Source organism: Mesoplodon densirostris, chromosome 11 (genome assembly GCF_025265405.1).
Source record: "Mesoplodon densirostris isolate mMesDen1 chromosome 11, mMesDen1 primary haplotype, whole genome shotgun sequence".
Taxonomy (NCBI): Eukaryota; Metazoa; Chordata; class Mammalia; order Artiodactyla; family Ziphiidae; genus Mesoplodon; species Mesoplodon densirostris.
The window spans coordinates 7,522,924-7,540,333 of record NC_082671.1 but is presented as its reverse complement, the minus strand read 5'-3'; the positions used below and the strand labels follow the sequence as shown (position 1 = coordinate 7,540,333).

The 17,410-nt window shown below is 55.2% G+C and overlaps 1 protein-coding gene across 1 annotated transcript in view; it reads left to right on the top strand.

Annotated features, from left to right (window-relative positions):
• VWF (von Willebrand factor) overlaps window positions 1-17,410 on the top strand; it is a 133,454-nt gene that overhangs the window by 42,365 nt on the left and 73,679 nt on the right. The window contains exons 10-15 of the mRNA XM_060111711.1: window positions 3,883-4,019; window positions 4,441-4,579; window positions 5,565-5,665; window positions 9,968-10,163; window positions 10,815-11,030; window positions 14,821-15,061. Of these exons, the coding sequence (XP_059967694.1) occupies window positions 3,883-4,019; window positions 4,441-4,579; window positions 5,565-5,665; window positions 9,968-10,163; window positions 10,815-11,030; window positions 14,821-15,061 (1,030 nt within the window). The remainder of the gene's footprint in view (window positions 1-3,882; window positions 4,020-4,440; window positions 4,580-5,564; window positions 5,666-9,967; window positions 10,164-10,814; window positions 11,031-14,820; window positions 15,062-17,410) is intronic.

Sequence of the window (17,410 nt, the reverse complement as noted above, 5' to 3'; positions counted from 1 at the left end):
TGAGCAGAACAGCCCCATGGAGGCTCCTTTCCTGTGAACAGAGGGGCTTATTTAGAAGAGGTAACATGTTTCCATCAAATGAGAGACTTTTTTTTCTCCTCCTTTTTTCCATGAGGGAGGATTCTTATTCATGTAGTGGACTTACTTTAACTTCTGGCTGTTCTTGGTTTTATGCTATTTGCTATTTTAAGAATCACCTGCTTTGCGTGCATTCACCGAACTTTTATTGCCCACCTGCTGCGTCCAGTGGTGGCCAGCGGCTTGTCAGGCTGCCTTTTACTGACCAGCTGGCTGGGAATGTCTTGGGCATCCTCTGGGCAGAGCTTGGGCGAGTGTCACCGTGTGGCGCATTCTTCTGGCTCCTGTTCCAGCCCCCGGGCCCACGGCTCCCTAGCGCCTCACTCAGCTGTGTTTCTGGGTTTCCCGTGTGGTCAGCCCCATCCCTCAATTGTACCAAGGAGATAAGCTAAATATAATACAGTATTTAGATTTCTGATTCCCGAGAAACTCCAGAACGCCCATCGGGGGAGGTCAGAGCAGGAAATCAGATCAGAGGATTAGATTCTGACCCAGAAGTTTTGCTTTCCAATGTTTGCATATTTTCTCATTGACCCCTCTTTTCCTGAGCATTGTCAGAGATAATGCAAGTTTAATTTCTTACTCAGATAAGAGTGCTGTTGAGAAAACAAAGAGAGGTTGGGGGAGGAATTCCCACCCATCGCACTGCAGTGGGGTCAAGACATGTGATACAAAGGGCCGTGTCATTCTGTTTGTAGAATGATGGTAGCTTCCGAAAAATAGCCTTTTTTTGTTTTTTTTGTTGGTATGCGGGCCTCTCACTGTTGTGGTGTTTCCCGTTGCGGAGCACAGGCTCCGGACGCGCAGGCTCAGCGGCCATGGCTCATGGGCCCAGCCGCTTCGCGGCATGTGGGATCTTCCCAGACCAGGGCACAAACCTGTGTCCCCTGCATTGGCAGGCGGACTCTCAACCACTGCGCCACCAGGGGAGTCCCAAAATAGCCATTTAAAAAAGACTTTGTTGTGACACCCGTGGATTTGGAATTCCAGCGTGGCTATAATCAGTCGGGATGACCCTGGCCCCTAACTCATTGCCTGTTCTGCTCGGACTTCCAGAAACAGTGACCCCTCACTCGTGCCCTTCTTGTGGGGCAATGCAATGGGGAGGCACGATCTGCTTCTACCACACTTCTGACACCACATGTGTGTGTGTTTCCCCCCGACAACAACCAATCCTTCGACTTTCTGGACACCACCCGGGTGTCCTACAATTCAGTTCAGTTCTGACCCTGACTACCCAGAATTAGCACAGACCCCGCAGGTGAAGGGCTCCATCCAAGGGCTCCTGCTTTTGATGCCAGCTATGATAATTGCTAGAATGGCTCACAGAACTCAGGCAAACACTTTACTTACTATTACTGGTTTATTACAAAAAATATTATAAAGGAGACAAATGACCAGCCAGATGAAGATGTACACAGGGTGAGCTCTGGAAGGGTGCTGAGCACAGGAGCTTCTGTCCCTGTGGAGTTGGGGTGTCCTACATGTAAATATGTTCACCAACCTGGAAGCCCTCCCAACTCTCTTGTTTAATAGGAGTTTTTATGGAGGTTTTACTATATAAGCATGACTGATGATTTTTTTTTTTTTAAGATTTTTTTTGATGACCATTTTTTTTTTTTTTTTTTGCGGTACGTGGGCTTCTCACTGTTGTGGCCTCTCCTGCTGCGGAGCACAGGCTCCGGACGCGCAGGCTCAGCGGCCATGGCTTACGGGTCCAGCCGCTCCGTGGCATGTGAGATCTTCCCGGACCGGGGCACGAACCCGCGTCCCCTGCATCGGCAGGCAGACTCTCAACCACTGTGCCACCAGGGAAGCCTGATTAGGACCATTTTAAAAGTCTTTATTGAATTTGTTACAATGTTGCCTCTGTTTTATGTTTTGTTTTTATGGCTGCCAGGCATGTGGGATCTTAGCTTCCCGACCAAGGGTTGAACCCACACCCTCACGTTAGAAGGCGAAGTCCCAACCATTGGACCGCCAGGGAAGTCCCTAAGCCTGGTTGCTTATTAACTCAATCTCCAGCCCCTCTCCCTTCCCTGGAGTTTGGGGGATGGGACTGGAAATCCCAACCCTCTAATCATACTTAGGTCTTTCTGTAACCAGTCCCCATCCTGAAGCTCTCGAGGGACCTGCTAAGAGGGGCTTCAGTAGAACAAAAGATGCCCCTCTCACCCAGGACATTCCTAGGGCCCTAGAAGCTCTGTATCAGGAATCAGGGACAAAGACATGTATATTTCTTCTTATCACAGAAGATGATGCTGGTGAGGATGATCTGGGGCCTCCCTATTTTCTCCTGATTTCTCTGGGCTGAGTGTGCCCTCTTGGCCCATGCCATCATAGAAGGGGTTAGTTGCTCTGGGGACCAGGCAGAGGGACACTCACTGTAACCTGGGGCTACTCCTCCCCCTGCCTTCCAGCGCATACCAAGGACAGGGCCACACCTGGACCCAAAGCTGGTCCTGCCCCTCCCCCCGGCTGCCCCCCGCCCCCAGCGTCGCATGCCTGCTGTGTCTTTCAGTGCAAATCTGGGCATGAGGTGGCAGGCAGGGGGCCGATGGGGCTTGTCTTTGACAGATGGACAGCTGGAACCCCTCTCAGGCCTTTGGGGACCCCTGACTGTGTGACTGGGCTCAGCATCAGCCCCTGGAGATGGGTCCAAGTGGGCCTGGCTGTAGGACCCTCCTAGGGGGAACTTGGGGTTCAGAACAGAGTGGTGCCCTGGAGGATGATTCTCTGCTGTTTGGGGGCCAGGGGGCACGGGGAGGGGAAGGAGGGCCCCTACTTTATGGAACGGCTGTGGTGTGTGTCTGCTTTGCTTTCTCTATAGAGTAGAAGGCAAGGAGGAGAGGAAACAGGTAAAGGGAGGCTGGGGAGGGTTCCAGATGCTGGCCTCGGCTTCAGTGGGTCCGCTGTGGGCTGAGCTGGGGTCGGGCCAGTGGGGAGTCACTGGCGGCATTAGCAAAGCCCCCCTCCCCCAGCACGGACGACCTGCGGTCCGAGATGCACTGGGCCAGCACCACGGGCCGGCACTGGGGCCTGGGAGGACGGAGTCGCTGTTGGGTGGGTGCGCGTCGAGGGCTCGAGCGGCAGGGTGGTGCCGGGGCGTCCTCGTACCCACCCCCAGACGCGTCAGCTGGCTCGGGCAGCAGTGAGATCATAGGCAGATGGGGTCCTGGGCCCCCACTGGCCCCAGCTGAAGTCACAGCATGGATTTGCCCAGGAGGAGGCCTGAGGGCTGCCCCTCAGCTGGCGAGGGGGTGAGGATTGGGTCCTGGCCCCTGCACTGCTGGGCTCCCCCTTCCCCCGTCACGACTCTGGGCGGCCTTTCTGCCCTCTTGCCCTCGTGGAGGGGGGAGCGCTCACAATGGCAGCGCAGAGAAAGACCTCTGCAGGCCCGAGGCCCTTGGCCCCAGCAGAGCCAGAACCTGGAGCGGCCGTGGGGAAGGGCTGGGGGCCACGGTGAACCCAGAGCACAAAGCTGGAGCATAAAGCCGGAGCCACGGGTTCTGGTCTGGCTCTGCCACTCCTTGGGTGTGGCTGTCACTCCCCTGAGGCATGGAACTGACCCACCCGGCCCTGACCTCTCAGGGCCAGAGGAGTGGGGCCTGAATAGAGTCCTCCCGTGGAGCCCCTTTATAGACTGCAGTGAGGGGCATCCCCAGGAGGTGTCCTGCTGGGACACCCACTCTCCCCTCCCCTGTGTCCCGCCAGGGCACCCGCTGGGACACCCACTGTCCCCTCCCCTCTGTCCCGCCAGGGGACCCGCTGGGACACACACTCTCCCCTTCCCTGTCCCCCCAGGGGAATGTCTCATCACAGGACAATCCCACTTCAAGAGCTTTGATGACAGGCACTTCACCTTCAGTGGGGTCTGCCAGTACCTGCTGGCCCGGGACTGCCAGGACCACTCCTTCTCCATCATCATAGAGACTGTCCAGGTGAGCCTCGCCAGGCAGCCCCAGGGCAACCGTGGGGGTGAGGGGTGCAAGATGGCCCCATGTGCGCGTCCTTCCTCTGGACAACCGAGCAAAGGGGAGGACAGACAGGGCGCACAGGGCTCCCCTGAGGACCCTGAGCCCCTGTGGAACAACAGGCCCAAGGAACAAGGGCAAGCAAGGCCTAGAATCCTGATAAAGGACCAGAGCAGAATGGCGCTGGGCGGGGGGAGGCCTGGGCTTTGGGCCTCTCTGTGGCATAGCCCCGGGCCCTTCCCAGAGATGGTTCTGGGACCAGGGAGTGGTTCCGTGCGAGAAGGGCTGCGCGGGTGGAGGGCTTTCCCCGAGTGGATGGGTCGGGGGCTGGGCTGCGGGGCTCGGGGGGGTGGTTTGGTGACGTCCCTCGGCGTGCCCCTCCTGGCAGTGTGCCGACGACCCCGACGCGGTCTGCACCCGCTCGGTCACCGTCCGCCTGCCCAGCCAGCACAGCAACGTCGTGAAGCTGAAGCACGGGGGAGGCGTTGCCATGGATGGTCAGGACGTCCAGATCCCCCTCCTGCAAGGTGGGTGCCCTCCTCCCCCACAGGACCCCCGCCCAGCTCACCCTCAGCACCCCCGCCCCCCTCAGCAGTGCTCACTGCCACCTCTTCTGCGCAAATGTTTAGGAGAGCTAACTTTGGAGGGCAGGCTGGGTGTCCTGGCCTGCCTCCTGCAAGAAAGGAAGGCTTCCTGGAGGAGGAGGAGGAGCAGAGGAAGCTGGCTGGGGGTGGGGTGGCTGGTGATGGGTCAAACCCCAAGATGTCACGGGGCAAAGCCAGATGACCCCGTGACCTGTAGGAAAATCTACCTGTTCAGTGACTTTGCCAGGTTGTTAGGTGCCATTTTGCACAGCCTATTTCCAACCTTCACCCTCACAGGGGCTCCCAGACCCCTCCCCTCGTCGTCTTCTTCTTCAAGACCACTGGCCGGCCCGCGCCCCATTATCCCGGCTTTGCACGTGGTGAACTTGAGGGTGCCTGTGTGTGTTAATGCCATGCGTGTCCCTCCGGGGAAGACGTATGCCTCCTACCTCTTCCCCAGAGAAGACTGCCGTTTCAGCTGTGCACAGAGCACCACTCAGCCGTGAGGACTGAGTAACTTAGCCTGGAGGCATGTGCAACAGCAGAGGGGCCCAGGAAATGCTCAGGGGTTAGGGGTTCAATGGGAAACGGAACCGGGCTCAGGGCACCTGCCTCAGCTAAGGATGCAGGCGCCTCTGCTGCCCTCTTGTGGCAGGACAGGGAATGGCAGGCTACGGCAGGGATAGATACGGAGGCGCCTTCCTGGGGGAGCCCGATTTGCACTACACCCACCCTGATCACCTTGCCTCTGAGAACCGCCCCCCCCCCCACCTTAAGCCTCATGGACATCCCCAGCTTCCCCCTAACTCACTGTTTTCATTGCTACAGTCCTTTGTGAGATACCCCATCTTTCCCTACGATCCATCTGCCTGCCGCTCTCCTGCCCTCTCCCCATCTTAGCCTAAATCCCGTCCTTGCTGGGTTCCAGGAGACCTCCGCATCCAGCACACCGTGATGGCCTCCGTGCACCTCAGCTACGGGGAGGACCTGCAGATAGACTGGGACGGCCGCGGGAGGCTGCTGGTGAAGGTAGGTGCCCTCCTGAGCACGGCCACCCTGCAGCCGGACCTTACAAAGTCCCCGTTGTGCTCTGGGGGGAGCGCTCAAGGGTGGGAGGGGAATTCCTTTCTCCCCCGGCCCTGCGCCCCCAGAGTGAGGAACAGGCCTCTCTGTGTGTAAGAGGCTGGTGTTTGCTGTCTGGATGCCCCTTGTTCACTCCGGGAGTTCCCGGGTGCTGGGCTCTGGTACCCCAAGGGGCGTCCAGACTGGATGGGCTCATGCAGGGCTGGGGAAGCAGTTGATTTGCTGCCCAGGCTCCTGGCTGCAACAAGGCCTGGAATCAGGGGGTGTTCCCCGGGGCGGTGCGCCCACAGTGGGACTCAGCCAAGACCCTGTGTCGTGTACCCACTGCCTGTAAAAGGTTATCCTGGGAACTACCAAATCCCTCTCCTGGTCCCGGGGCCTCTGCAGCCTAGGGGCCACTTCCTCTGCTTTCTGTGGTCCTAGAGTCATGCTTGGAGAGGGAGCCATATATTTCACAGGGCTTCCAGATACATTTTTTCCCTCTGGAAATTTCCCTGGAAGGTATTGTCACTGCCATTACATAAACGAAGCAAGCAGGGCTCATGGGGGCTGGGAGACGCTCCCAGGACTGCGCACCCGATCAGCTCCCTGGGCAGTGTCACCCCCAGTAGACCAGTGCTTCTCACTTTTAGGTCTTCAGATGCCTTTGCACTCTTCAAAATTATGGAGAACCCCGAGATCTTTTATAGAGGTTATAGTTGTTGATATTTACCAGATTAGAAATTAAATCAGAGACATTTATTAATTCATTAAAAAATAACAATAGTAAAGCGACTACACATTGATATAAACATTAAAAAATCTGTTTTCCAAAACAAAATTAGGTAGTGAGAATACCATTGTTTATGTTTCTGAAAATTTCTTTAATGGCTGGCTTAATGGAGGACAGCTGGAGTCTCATCGGCTTCTGCGTTCAATCTTCTGCAATATTACATGTCATGCAGACGCTGGAAAACTCCACTGCGCACTTGTATGGAATGAGAGGGAAAAAGCCAAATAACATTTTTGTATGATTATGAAAATAGTTTTGGCCTCGTGGACCCTTTGAAAGGGTCTCAGGGATCACCCCCTGCCATGGGTCCCACGTCCACACTTTGAGAACCCCTGCCCTGAATACACTAGGATCCCTGGAGAGTCCCCGCCTGCTCCCGGGGGTCCCGTGTTTCATAGGCCCTCGGTACGATGCCGTGATGGTCGCCTGGGGTGTCCTCGATGACATCCTGGTGTCCTCCATCCTTGTGATGTCATGTTCTTTCTCTTGTCTTTGAAGACCCTGAGAAAGTTCCAAATTAATGCCTTTTTTTTCTTTTATAAAAAATAAAACTGTGACCACACACTATAGAACATGAAGGTTTTTGGAGCTCTTATCAACCCCTCAAGTACAGTGGGAAATAAAGATCCTATCTTTTCTGGAGCAGGAAAAACTTGGGTCTCCTGCAGCCTGGTCTTCAAGGGAGGTGCCCCTGGTAGCTGTCCCACTCTCTCAGGCGTCTCCCACCACACCGAGAGGGTGGTCTTGATCTGTCAGGTGCCCCTCCCCCCCTTCAGCAGGCACATAATATCTTGGTCTTGTCTTGGGTGGCTGACCTCCCTGCCTCAGGTTGATTTGTCTCCTCTGAGGACAGAAAGGGGACTTGTTTCTGTGGGAATGAGATGCAGGGTTATCTCTGGGGCTGCATTTGGTCAGTTTGGCTAAAGAGAAGAGGCCTTCCCTGGTCAAGACTCAGGACGGGGCAGACGACCCCGGGGCCTGGGGAATGCGCTGTGTGTTTCGGCTGGAGGAGGAAAGGGGGCGTTTGTGGATGGGGTGGAGGGAACGTGTCCCCATGCTGACCCCGGGGTTTGTGGGGACCGCCGAGCTGAAGACCCCTGCTGGAGGTTAGGACGGCAGGGAGCGGCAGGGCGGGCCCCCCCGCCCCCCACCGAGGCAGCGGCCAGATGAGGTGGGATGAGGGGCGGCCGGTGGCTCCCCGGGTGAGGCACGGGTCCCGAGGCCCAGGCAGCGGGGCCCTGCTGGCTGTGATGCAGGTGCAGCTCGGCATCAGGCCAAGCGGGGTAGAAGGGACTCTGACACTTTTCATCCTGTCGGAAGTGACATTGCTGTTTCAGATGGCAAATAGCAAGCGCGTCCTCCAAGTCCCTGATCTTGGACAGTTGAGGCACTGCGGGCGGGGAGCAGGGCAGCCTGGCCTGGCCCCGACGAGCACGCACGCGCACCCCTAACCCTTGCTGAGCCAACCTCTGAGACAAGCCCCAGGGACGGAAGGAGACAGGCTTAGAGGGAGTGGAGGAGGGTGGAGACGGCAGACCTGGCGGGTGTGCCGGAGGTGACTTGGGGAGCCTGAGGCACTCAGGGCCGGAGAACCAGGAGGGGAGAGAGCGGACACTGAGGCGGGGGTGAGGGGTCACACGCCTCCCCAGCTTCACTGCTTCGCCGGGGCCGGCCTTGGGTGTTGGCGTCCGGAGGAGAGCCTCGCTCACTCACGAACCCGTCCAGACACTGTTCAACCATCCACTCACCGAGCTGGTGGCCGAGGTCCAACAGTGAAACAAAGCGGACCAGAATCCTGGCTTCGTTTAGTTTAAATTCTAATGGGGGCAGATGGACAGTAAGCAGAAGCAACAAGGAAATTGTGTCACGTGTTGGAAGGTGATGAATCTTGGCGAGCGAGCGAGAGAGAGAGAGAGAGAGAGAGAGAGAGAGAGAGAGAGAGAGAAAGCAGAGGAGGGGCAGGAAGTGCTAGGTGGAGAGGATTGATGTTTTCATTGCGAGGGGAGGGGAGGCCTGGTGCCTGACATGCCAACACTTGCTATTTGTCAAGCAAACGAGGAAACGTTACTCCATCCTCTTTCGTATTAATGATATTTACTTGGGTACAATTTATACGGGTTCGGAACCCTCACTCGATTGTTCATCCTGCATCTTGTCAAGTCAGAGCTGGAAGGGGCTCCAGGAGATGACCTTACAGAGCCCAGCCCGAGCAGGTATCAGAACACAGGGAGGTTCCGCAGCCACAGTTTAACTCTGGTAAATTGCAGAGCAAGAGTCAGGGCCCTGGGGTCCCAGTCTCTGCTCCAGTTTGAACCAGGACCCCCCTCAAGAGAGACCAGCAGATGCCCCCGGCTGTACCGTGTGAGACACAGGCTCGACTCCCAAAAACGTTCTTGAATGTGCATCCCGGACTCAGAAGCATGGAGAACAAGCCACGTGCCGGTGGCCTGCATGCCCTCCTGCTCACCCTCGCAGGCTGCCCTCGGGTCCTCGCTGACCCCCACCTCCTCTGACTATGATCACAACCCCCGGGGTCCTCTTGGCTTGGGGCCTTTTTTCCTCAGTGATGCTCAGTGGCCAAGTCAAAATCAAGAAGTTAGGAAGGGGGACGGTGGCTCAGTGTTTAAGAATCTGCCTGCCAATGTAGGGGACACAGGTTCAAGCCCTGGTCTGGGAAGATCCCACATGCCGTGGAGCGATTAAGCCCGTGCGTCACAGCTACTAAGCCTGTGCTCTAGAGCCCGCGAGCCACAAATACTGAAGCCCACATACCACAACTACTGAGGCCTGCGCACCTAGAGCCCATGCTCCGCAACAAGAGAAGCCACCGCAATGAGAAGCCCGTGCACTGCAATGAAGAGTAGGCCCTGCTCGCCGCAACTAGAGAAAGCCTGTGCATAGCAACGAAGACCCCATGCAGCCAAAAAAAAAAATAAATAAATAAATAAAATAAATTTATTTAAAAAAACAAAAAGAAGTTAGGAAGGTGTTTTTCTTTGTCACCCAATGTATGTTCTAAGAAGACTTGCACCATAACAGCTCAGCCTGCTTCGCCCACGTGTGTGGCAAAGATAAGTGTGCAAGAAAGGGGCGCTGGCTTTGCACTCCATGCCCCTGGGCATCTCCTCTGACAGGCAGGGTGACGGAGCTCCGCCCATCCACTGGTCGCAGCTCTGTGACCTCAGGCAAGTCGCTGTCCCTCTCTGTGTCCCTGTCTTTAAGTGACAGGATGATCTCTAAACCCTTTCCTGCAGGACAGGTCTCTGACTCAAAGGATTTAAGAGCGGGCACGGAGCTGCTGGTGAAGATACTGCAGTTCCTGTTTTATTTTCTTTTGCAGCCTAGGGCTTAGCTGTGGTTTATTAAATTCATATCTATTTTTCACCTGGGGATCGCTTTTGATGAAAACCATCTCATGAGAGCAAGGAAGCTGTGGCTGCTTTGGCGGCTGCTCCAAGGTGGTCTGTGCCCCGCAGCTGTCCCCGGTCTACTCGGGGAGGACGTGCGGCCTGTGCGGGAATTACAACGGCAACCAGGGGGACGACTTCCTGACGCCCGCGGGCCTGGTGGAGCCCCTGGTGGAGCACTTCGGGAACGCCTGGAAGCTGCGTGCGGACTGCGAGGACCTACGGAAGCAGCCCAGCGACCCCTGCAGCCTCAACCCGCGCCTGAGTACGTGAGACCTGGCCTGGGGGCCCCCGGAGCCCCGAACTCCCTGGGGTTCCGGTGCGCCCACCGTGGGGGGAGGGGCAGGCGCGCCCCCAGAGCCCTGAGATTCCCCCGGGTTCCAGTGCATTCCGTGGATGGTGCGCCCACCCTTGGGGGAGGTGGGTCTTTGTTTTCACCATCAGCATTTGATGATCTTCATCCGGATCATTTATTCTTCAAAGTCTCTTTATTGAGCACCCTCCGTGGGCCACACCCTGGGAAAGAAAAGAATGGCCCGTAGTTCTTCCCCTGGACGTTCTCGGTCTCTCGGAGCAGCAATTAAATTATCGTAAGATAGATGCACGGGGCTGGCCATGGGCAGATTCGTCTGCAGACTGCCCCCTCTTACCCTCTTACTCATCAGGGAACCGTTTCTCCCTAGGAAATGTGGTTGATTATGTATTTAAGCCATCAGGAAAGTATATTGGCTGCGGAAGAAAAATCGCCATGATTCCCAGACCTGAGAGAATTTGTTTTTAACCGCTGCGGCAGCGAGGGAGGGGCGGGGACGGGGATTTCGAGCCGGAGCCGGTGACCCTGGGGTCCGCGCGCGCATCGCCTGCGGTCGCCTCAGACCGTGCAGGGCCCCGGGCCACGCCGCTCCTCTCCCCACAGCCAGATTCGCGGACGAGTCCTGCGCCATCCTGACGTCGCCCAAGTTCAAGGCCTGCCACGGCGCCGTGGGCCCGCTGCCCTACCTGCAGAACTGCCGCTACGACGTGTGCTCCTGCACCAACGGCAGAGACTGCCTGTGCGACGCGGTGGCCAACTACGCGGCGGCCTGTGCCCGGAGAGGCGTGCGCATCGGCTGGCGGGAGCCCAGCTTCTGCGGTGGGTGCCCTCCCCGCCCGCCGCCCCTGCACTGCCATGCCACCTAGCGGGATCCACTCGGATGCCCTGCGGTCTCCGCTCTGGTCTTGTTCAGAGCGCCGTCTGAACGGGCCCAGGGCATCCCCTCCCATCTCCTCTCGATTCTCATCTCCCCGAAGGACAGGGCGGTGGGGACGGACCTGTACCTGGAGGGCAAGTTGACCCCCTACATGGGGGTCTAGAGCCTTGGCGTCCCTGCCTGGCAGAGATTTCCTGTGGTTGCTGCCACCTAGTGTGGGATGCATGTAGGGCCGGGTTGAGGAGTCACTGGGTCCCTGCATCCCTGGAGGATCTGATGAAGTGATGGGAGATGCAGGTACCAATCCTCTGCTTGTAACTTCAGGCAAACCATGGGGCAGTCCCCGCCCACATCTCCAGCACTTTGTGAAGTCGTATAAAATAGAATAACATCCTGGTCCCCAGACGACGTGAGAGTCCTACCCTGCACTGTTAGATGCCTGGCACCGGAGTTGGTATCTGCCCCATGCTCTGGTCCCTGGTTGGTTGTCACTGTCGCTCCGGGAACATTTGCCGAGTGCCCTGCGTGGTGAGGCTGTAGCAATGCTTCAGGGCCTCCACCTTCCTTTTTGAGGCACAGATGGAAGCTGCCTCCCTACTAGGTGCCTGTCACACTGAGCAAGAGAATTAGTAGATTAAGGCAGAGGTAACCAGGGAAGCCTTTCTGGAGGCGGTGCTTTTAAAAGGCACTTTCTTGACAAAATGTTGTTTCTGTTGGTGGAATAATACTTGGGATGCATAGAAGTGAAGGCATTGAAGGAGAATAAGGTCTAGTGGATACTCTGGTTTATAGGGTGACGTAGATGCGTTTGGAGACTAAAATGTCAGTGGTTCTGACAGAGCAGGAAAATAGGAACTACAAGAAACGGTCAAAGGACTTAATATCATGTATTTGAAGAGAAGTTTAGGTTTCGGGGCTCTAGAAGTGTCACTATTTGGGGTCAAATGAGGCAACTTATGATTCGAGTCTAAGCCACCTTATAAAAACAAGAAGCAGAGACAAAGTAAGGACGAAACGGAACAAGCGTTTAGATGTGTGAGGCTGTGCCCCCGTCCCTCTAGCCCTGGGGTGTCCCGGGGTCACGGGCCAGCAGCTGGGAGAACTGAGGCTGGGACCTCGCTGGGTAACTCGCTTCGAGCGCTTTACTTCACCCTCCAAAAACCCTGATCAGCATTTGCTGTTCAGAAATTGGGGGCGTAATTTGGAGGAAGTGGCGTCTGTCTGACTGTGCTTTGCTTGTCCCCCAATGTTAGAAATTATGCATTATCCCTGTGCTACAGCATCCGAGGGATTTCCTAATTTAGGGCCGTCTCGCAGCATGCTGAGGGCTTACCGAAATAGTCTTTAAACTTCAGGAGCAGCTGTTCTTAACCTCCACCCAGAACAGAACAAGAGGGGGTGAGCTGACCCGGCAGCAGCGGGCGCTGAGCTTTGTTTAGAGTTTCCTGGCTCCTGAGGCAGGAAGTGTGGGTGGTGGGAAGGACCTGTCCCTGGAGACGTTTAAGGACAAGAGGCGTCTGTCTCTGTGAGTTGAACCAGTGAAAACCAGCCAGGTGGTCACGGGTTGTCCCTCGGAGGCCCGAGGAAGGTAGGCAGGATGCCTGGGTTCCTGCCTTCATCCTGCACCTCATTCTCCCTTCCTGAGAAATGAACAGACGCCCTAAACCGCTAACTGCATCCCCAAGAAGAGGCCACACCCACTGGGGGACACTCCCGGAGCAAGGCCTGACTGCGTAGCTGCCTTGAAGGGTGCTGTGAGGAGAGTCCGGAGAAGCACAACACATGTTTTTCCTTGTAAACTGGTTATGCTTCCTTTGGAAAGACAAGACCACGGGCCCCTGGCAGGCAGGGACCAAGTCTTAGCGTCTCAGCATCCCCCAGCCTAGCAGAGCCCCTGCCACGCCGTGGACACACGGCCAACATCTGTTAAACTGATGCACGTTACCTCTGGGGAAGAAGGAGCAATATAACACAGCTCCGAGCCAGCTCCCCAGAGAGAAAAGCCTTCCTGCTCCTCCTGGGTGGGGGAAATTGCCCTTTTAGGCGTAGGCTCGAGGGATTGAATGGGATTCCCATCTTTATGGCCCAACGCATCCCATCTTAATCTGCCTTTGCTCTAAATATTCATCCCATGGCACAGCCTCTCCGCTGGTTCAGAGAAAAGCCTGTCTGATATGGTTAAAACCCCGCCCCTCAAACACCAGCCCCGGAGCAGTTGTAGGCAGGGAGTTTGCAGGGCTTGGCCATTTCTGAGGCTCATGGCCAGGCTTTCCCTTTACAGCGTCTGTGGAACACAGCCAGCGGGTTTCTGCTGTAGAAATGGCTTCTGACAGGGAGGGGAAGGGTTCTAATGGTCCCAGGAGGAGTGTCCCCAGTGAGATTCTCATTTCTTGGATGACAGCTGATCAGCAACGAGAAAGCGGTGTGAAAGAGCCAAGGGCCCCCCCCCGCCCCCCCAGTAAAGAATTCCATCATCAGGGTGCTCGAGAGAGGGCCGTGAGCGCAGAGTGGGCTGAGTGCTGGCCAGGACCTGCCAGTGCTGGGTCCTCTTAGGAGAGGACCTTTGTCTGGAGCCTGTGGAGCTGGGACTGCATTTCCCCTGTTATCACAAGAGCAATAAAGCAGCAAACATTCACCACCTGCCAGGCACGGCTCTAAACTCACTTAACCTTCATAGCGACCCAGGTGGATGTTATTTTTATATTCCAGAGAGGACACTGCTAACTAGAGGTGGCCCTGGGACTTGAACCCAGGAACTTGGGATCTGGCGCCCACTCACTCCCTCAGCTGCTTTGCTGCGTTGCCGTGTGCTTCCTGTCAGTCTGTGTCTGTTGTGCCGTTTCTGGGTGGGAGGCCGGGGGGTGGGGTGAGGGCTGTGGGTAGGTAGACGCTGCCTGCTTTACTGGGGCAGGTCTAAGGGTGTCCCTGCTCTTTGTGACTGGCACGTCCCCAAAGCCTGGTTCCTGGGGGACTATTTCCTCTCTAGAGCATAATGGTTAAGAGCTTGAGCTTTGGGGTCCCAGAGAGCTGGGTTCAAATCCTGCCTCGGCCTCTACCTGGGAGGCGTGACCCTGATGAGTCACTAAGTTAAGTTTCAGGTTTCTTACCTCTGGGGGGGCGGGGTTGTGAGATCTAATGCCTTGAGAGGCAACCAAGGCATAAAACCCACGGTGAAGAGCGGGGTGTTCAGTAGGTGCTCAGTTAAGGGAGCTGTTATTTTTATTATCATCAGGGAAGAAAGGCCCTTGCCCATCCCTGCCGGTCCTTTTGAATTTTTTTTTTTTTACATCTTTATTGGAGTCTAATTGCTTTACAATGGTGTGTTAGTTTCTGCTTGATAACAAAGTGAATCAGCTCTACATATACATATGTTCCCATATCTCTTCCCTCTTGCGGCTCCCTCCCTCCCACCCTCCCTATCCCACCCCTATTTACAGCCCTGAAGTCCACCAGGATTTCTACTATGTCCCAGGCTTTGAGAATTCAGAGATGACCAAAGCATGGTCCCCCTGGTTAAGCAGAGGAGAAAAACATGTACATCCGTGATTAGAACAGACATTCGTGAAAATAAAAACACACTTTTGCTCACAGTGGGAAGAGAAGGCGGTGACCGTATGGATATGACTGGGGGTCCCAGCGGCAAGGAGTGGCACCCCCGGTCCTAGAACCACAGTCCTGGTCATCTTAATGCTTTTCCACTGAGGCTGTCCTTCCCCCGCCCTCTCTCCCCAGCGCTGAGCTGCCCACGAGGCCAGGTGTACCTGCAGTGTGGGACCCCCTGCAACCTTACCTGCCGCTCCCTCTCGTACCCGGACGAGGAATGCACCGAGGTCTGCCTCGAGGGCTGCTTCTGCCCCCTGGGGCTCTACCTGGATGAGACCGGGGCCTGTGTGCCCAAGGCCCAGTGCCCCTGTTACTACGACGGCGAGATCTTCCAGCCCGAAGACGTCTTCTCGGACCATCACACCATGTGGTAAGTCGAGCACTGGGACTGGGGACCTCGGGAATAGCAGGGCAGGGAAACATTCCTCCATGTCCTTCGTTTCATGGATGGGTACACTGACGCCCAAGGCAGGCAGTGCCCGTCCAGCATTGCACAGCAAGTCGGGAGCAAAGCTGAGATTTCGGCCAGGTCTTCCGACTGCCTTGCTGTGCAGCGCCCTGGAGCTCCAGGCTCGTGGCAGAAGTAAGTCATGACAGTAAGCCAGCTGTCACGTGTGGAGCCCCATTTCTCTGCACTAGGTCGCAGCTTCCCTTTTCTAGAACAAAAGATGGGAGTTCTCCTTGCCCCCCTCCCCTTCAGCCTCCTGTCAGTGTTCTCGGCCTGAAGCACTTGAGCCAGGAGAAGACATACCATAGCAACATTGCCTCAAGGGTGCATCACTGTCCCGACTTGCTTCATGCTTTTCCCGAAAAACAGCTCCAGGTCATGCACGCTTCCTGCTGTCCTTCACCCAGGCCCTTGGTCATGGTCAGTTTCAGCAGGGCTGTCACGGTCGCAGAAGAAATTTGTAACAGAACGTTTATAAACACCTCATTGGCACCAGTTCTGTCCCAGTGCTGGGCTAGAGATTGTAACCTAAAGATGAACCAGACACAGGATGGGCCCCAGAGAAGCTGACAGTCTACGAGGGACACCAGTTGAAATGTCCTGATTATGGAAAATTTCAGACATCAAACTGGAGAGGATAGTGTAAGGGGCCCTAATGCATCCAGCCGCAGCCTCCAGAATTATCACCACTTTGCCACTCTGATTTAATCTATCCCTTCCTCCCCTTTTTGGCTGGAATAATTTAAAGAAAACCTCAGATATTATTTCATTTCATCTGAAAATACTTCAGTATGTATTTCCAACAGAGAAACACTTAAAAAAAATAAATCTAACCACAATACCATTAGTAACCTAGACGTTAACAATCATTCCTTACTAACATCTAATATTCAATCCATGTTCACTTTTTCCTGATTGTCTCAAAATGTCTTTTTACAATTGGTTTGTCCAAGTCAAGATCCAATCAGGGTCTGCACGTTGCATTTGGTATGAAGCTTTTTCTCATCACTCCAGTGAGATTAATTTGCCATCCTTCCCAATCTCCTATATCCAAAGTGGGTTGTTTACACTTGTACTAAAACAGTGATGGTCGGGCTTCCCTGGTGGCGCAGTGGTTGAGAGTCCACCTGCCGATGCAGGGGACACGGGTTCCTGCCCCAGTCCAGGAGGATCCCACATGCCGCAGAGCGGCTGGGCCCATGAGCCATGGCCGCTGAGCCTGTGCATCCGGAACCTGTGCTCTGCAACGGGAGAGGCCACAACAGTGAGAGGCCCGCGTACCGCAAAAAATAAAACAAAACCAAAAATCAGTTATGGTCATTGGGCCTGGATTTCTGCAAAAGTGTGTTAAATCTCCCCTCTAGACAGTGACCTCCTGAAGAGTAGAGACTGTATCTTAGGCCCTGATCCCTAGTAGCTAACTGTTCTGATACAAAGTAGGTACCATTCATGTTTACTGAGATGAAATAACTATATTTGATAGACTCGCCGTATCAGAGCCATAAAAACCCCTGCTCATTCAGAAAAGGGAAGGATCTCTTCCGTTTGGGAGGAATTGGGGAAGACTCAATGCAGGAGGTAACTTTTGAGTTTGAGGAGGATTCTACTGGCAGAAGTGGGGTGGAGGGTTTTGGGGGTGGAGCAGCGGTCCAGGGACTAAAATGCACAAGGCATACTCATCAGTCACCAAGGTAAGTCCTCTGGGGGAACATATGTGTGCATGAGGGAAAGATAAGACCGGGGGGAAGTTGGGACCAACATCAGGGGTCAGTCTTTGGAAGATAAGGTGAGGACTGATGCTTGAGCAGAAGGCCGTGGGACCTCGGAGGGTTTGAGCAGAGAGGAAATAGGATCAAAGTGTAGTTTTAAGGAGTAGGTTCTGGAAGCTGCATGAGTTATGAGGTCAGTTGTGGGAAGATGTTGACATAGTCTAGTCGGAAGGTAAGGCCCTGGGCCAAGTAATAGCAGCAAAGATGGAGGGGGTCAGGAGCTAGAGATGCTGGGAAGGTAAACAGACCAGTGGGATGTTTGGGAGGAGGGGGAGGTGTACTGAAGGTGGTCCCAGGGTTCTGAACTTGAATGCTTGGGAGAACAGCGAGACCGAGAACTGCAAGAGGGCTCTTTGTAGGTGGAGGGAAGATAATGAGTTCGGTTTGGACCTCGATGACTTTGAGTGACCAAGAGGGCATCTTGGTGAATGAGTGGAACCGATGGCTGGAATTATGGGTTTGGAGCTTGAGTAAGAGATTGGGGCTGGAGATACCAGTTACA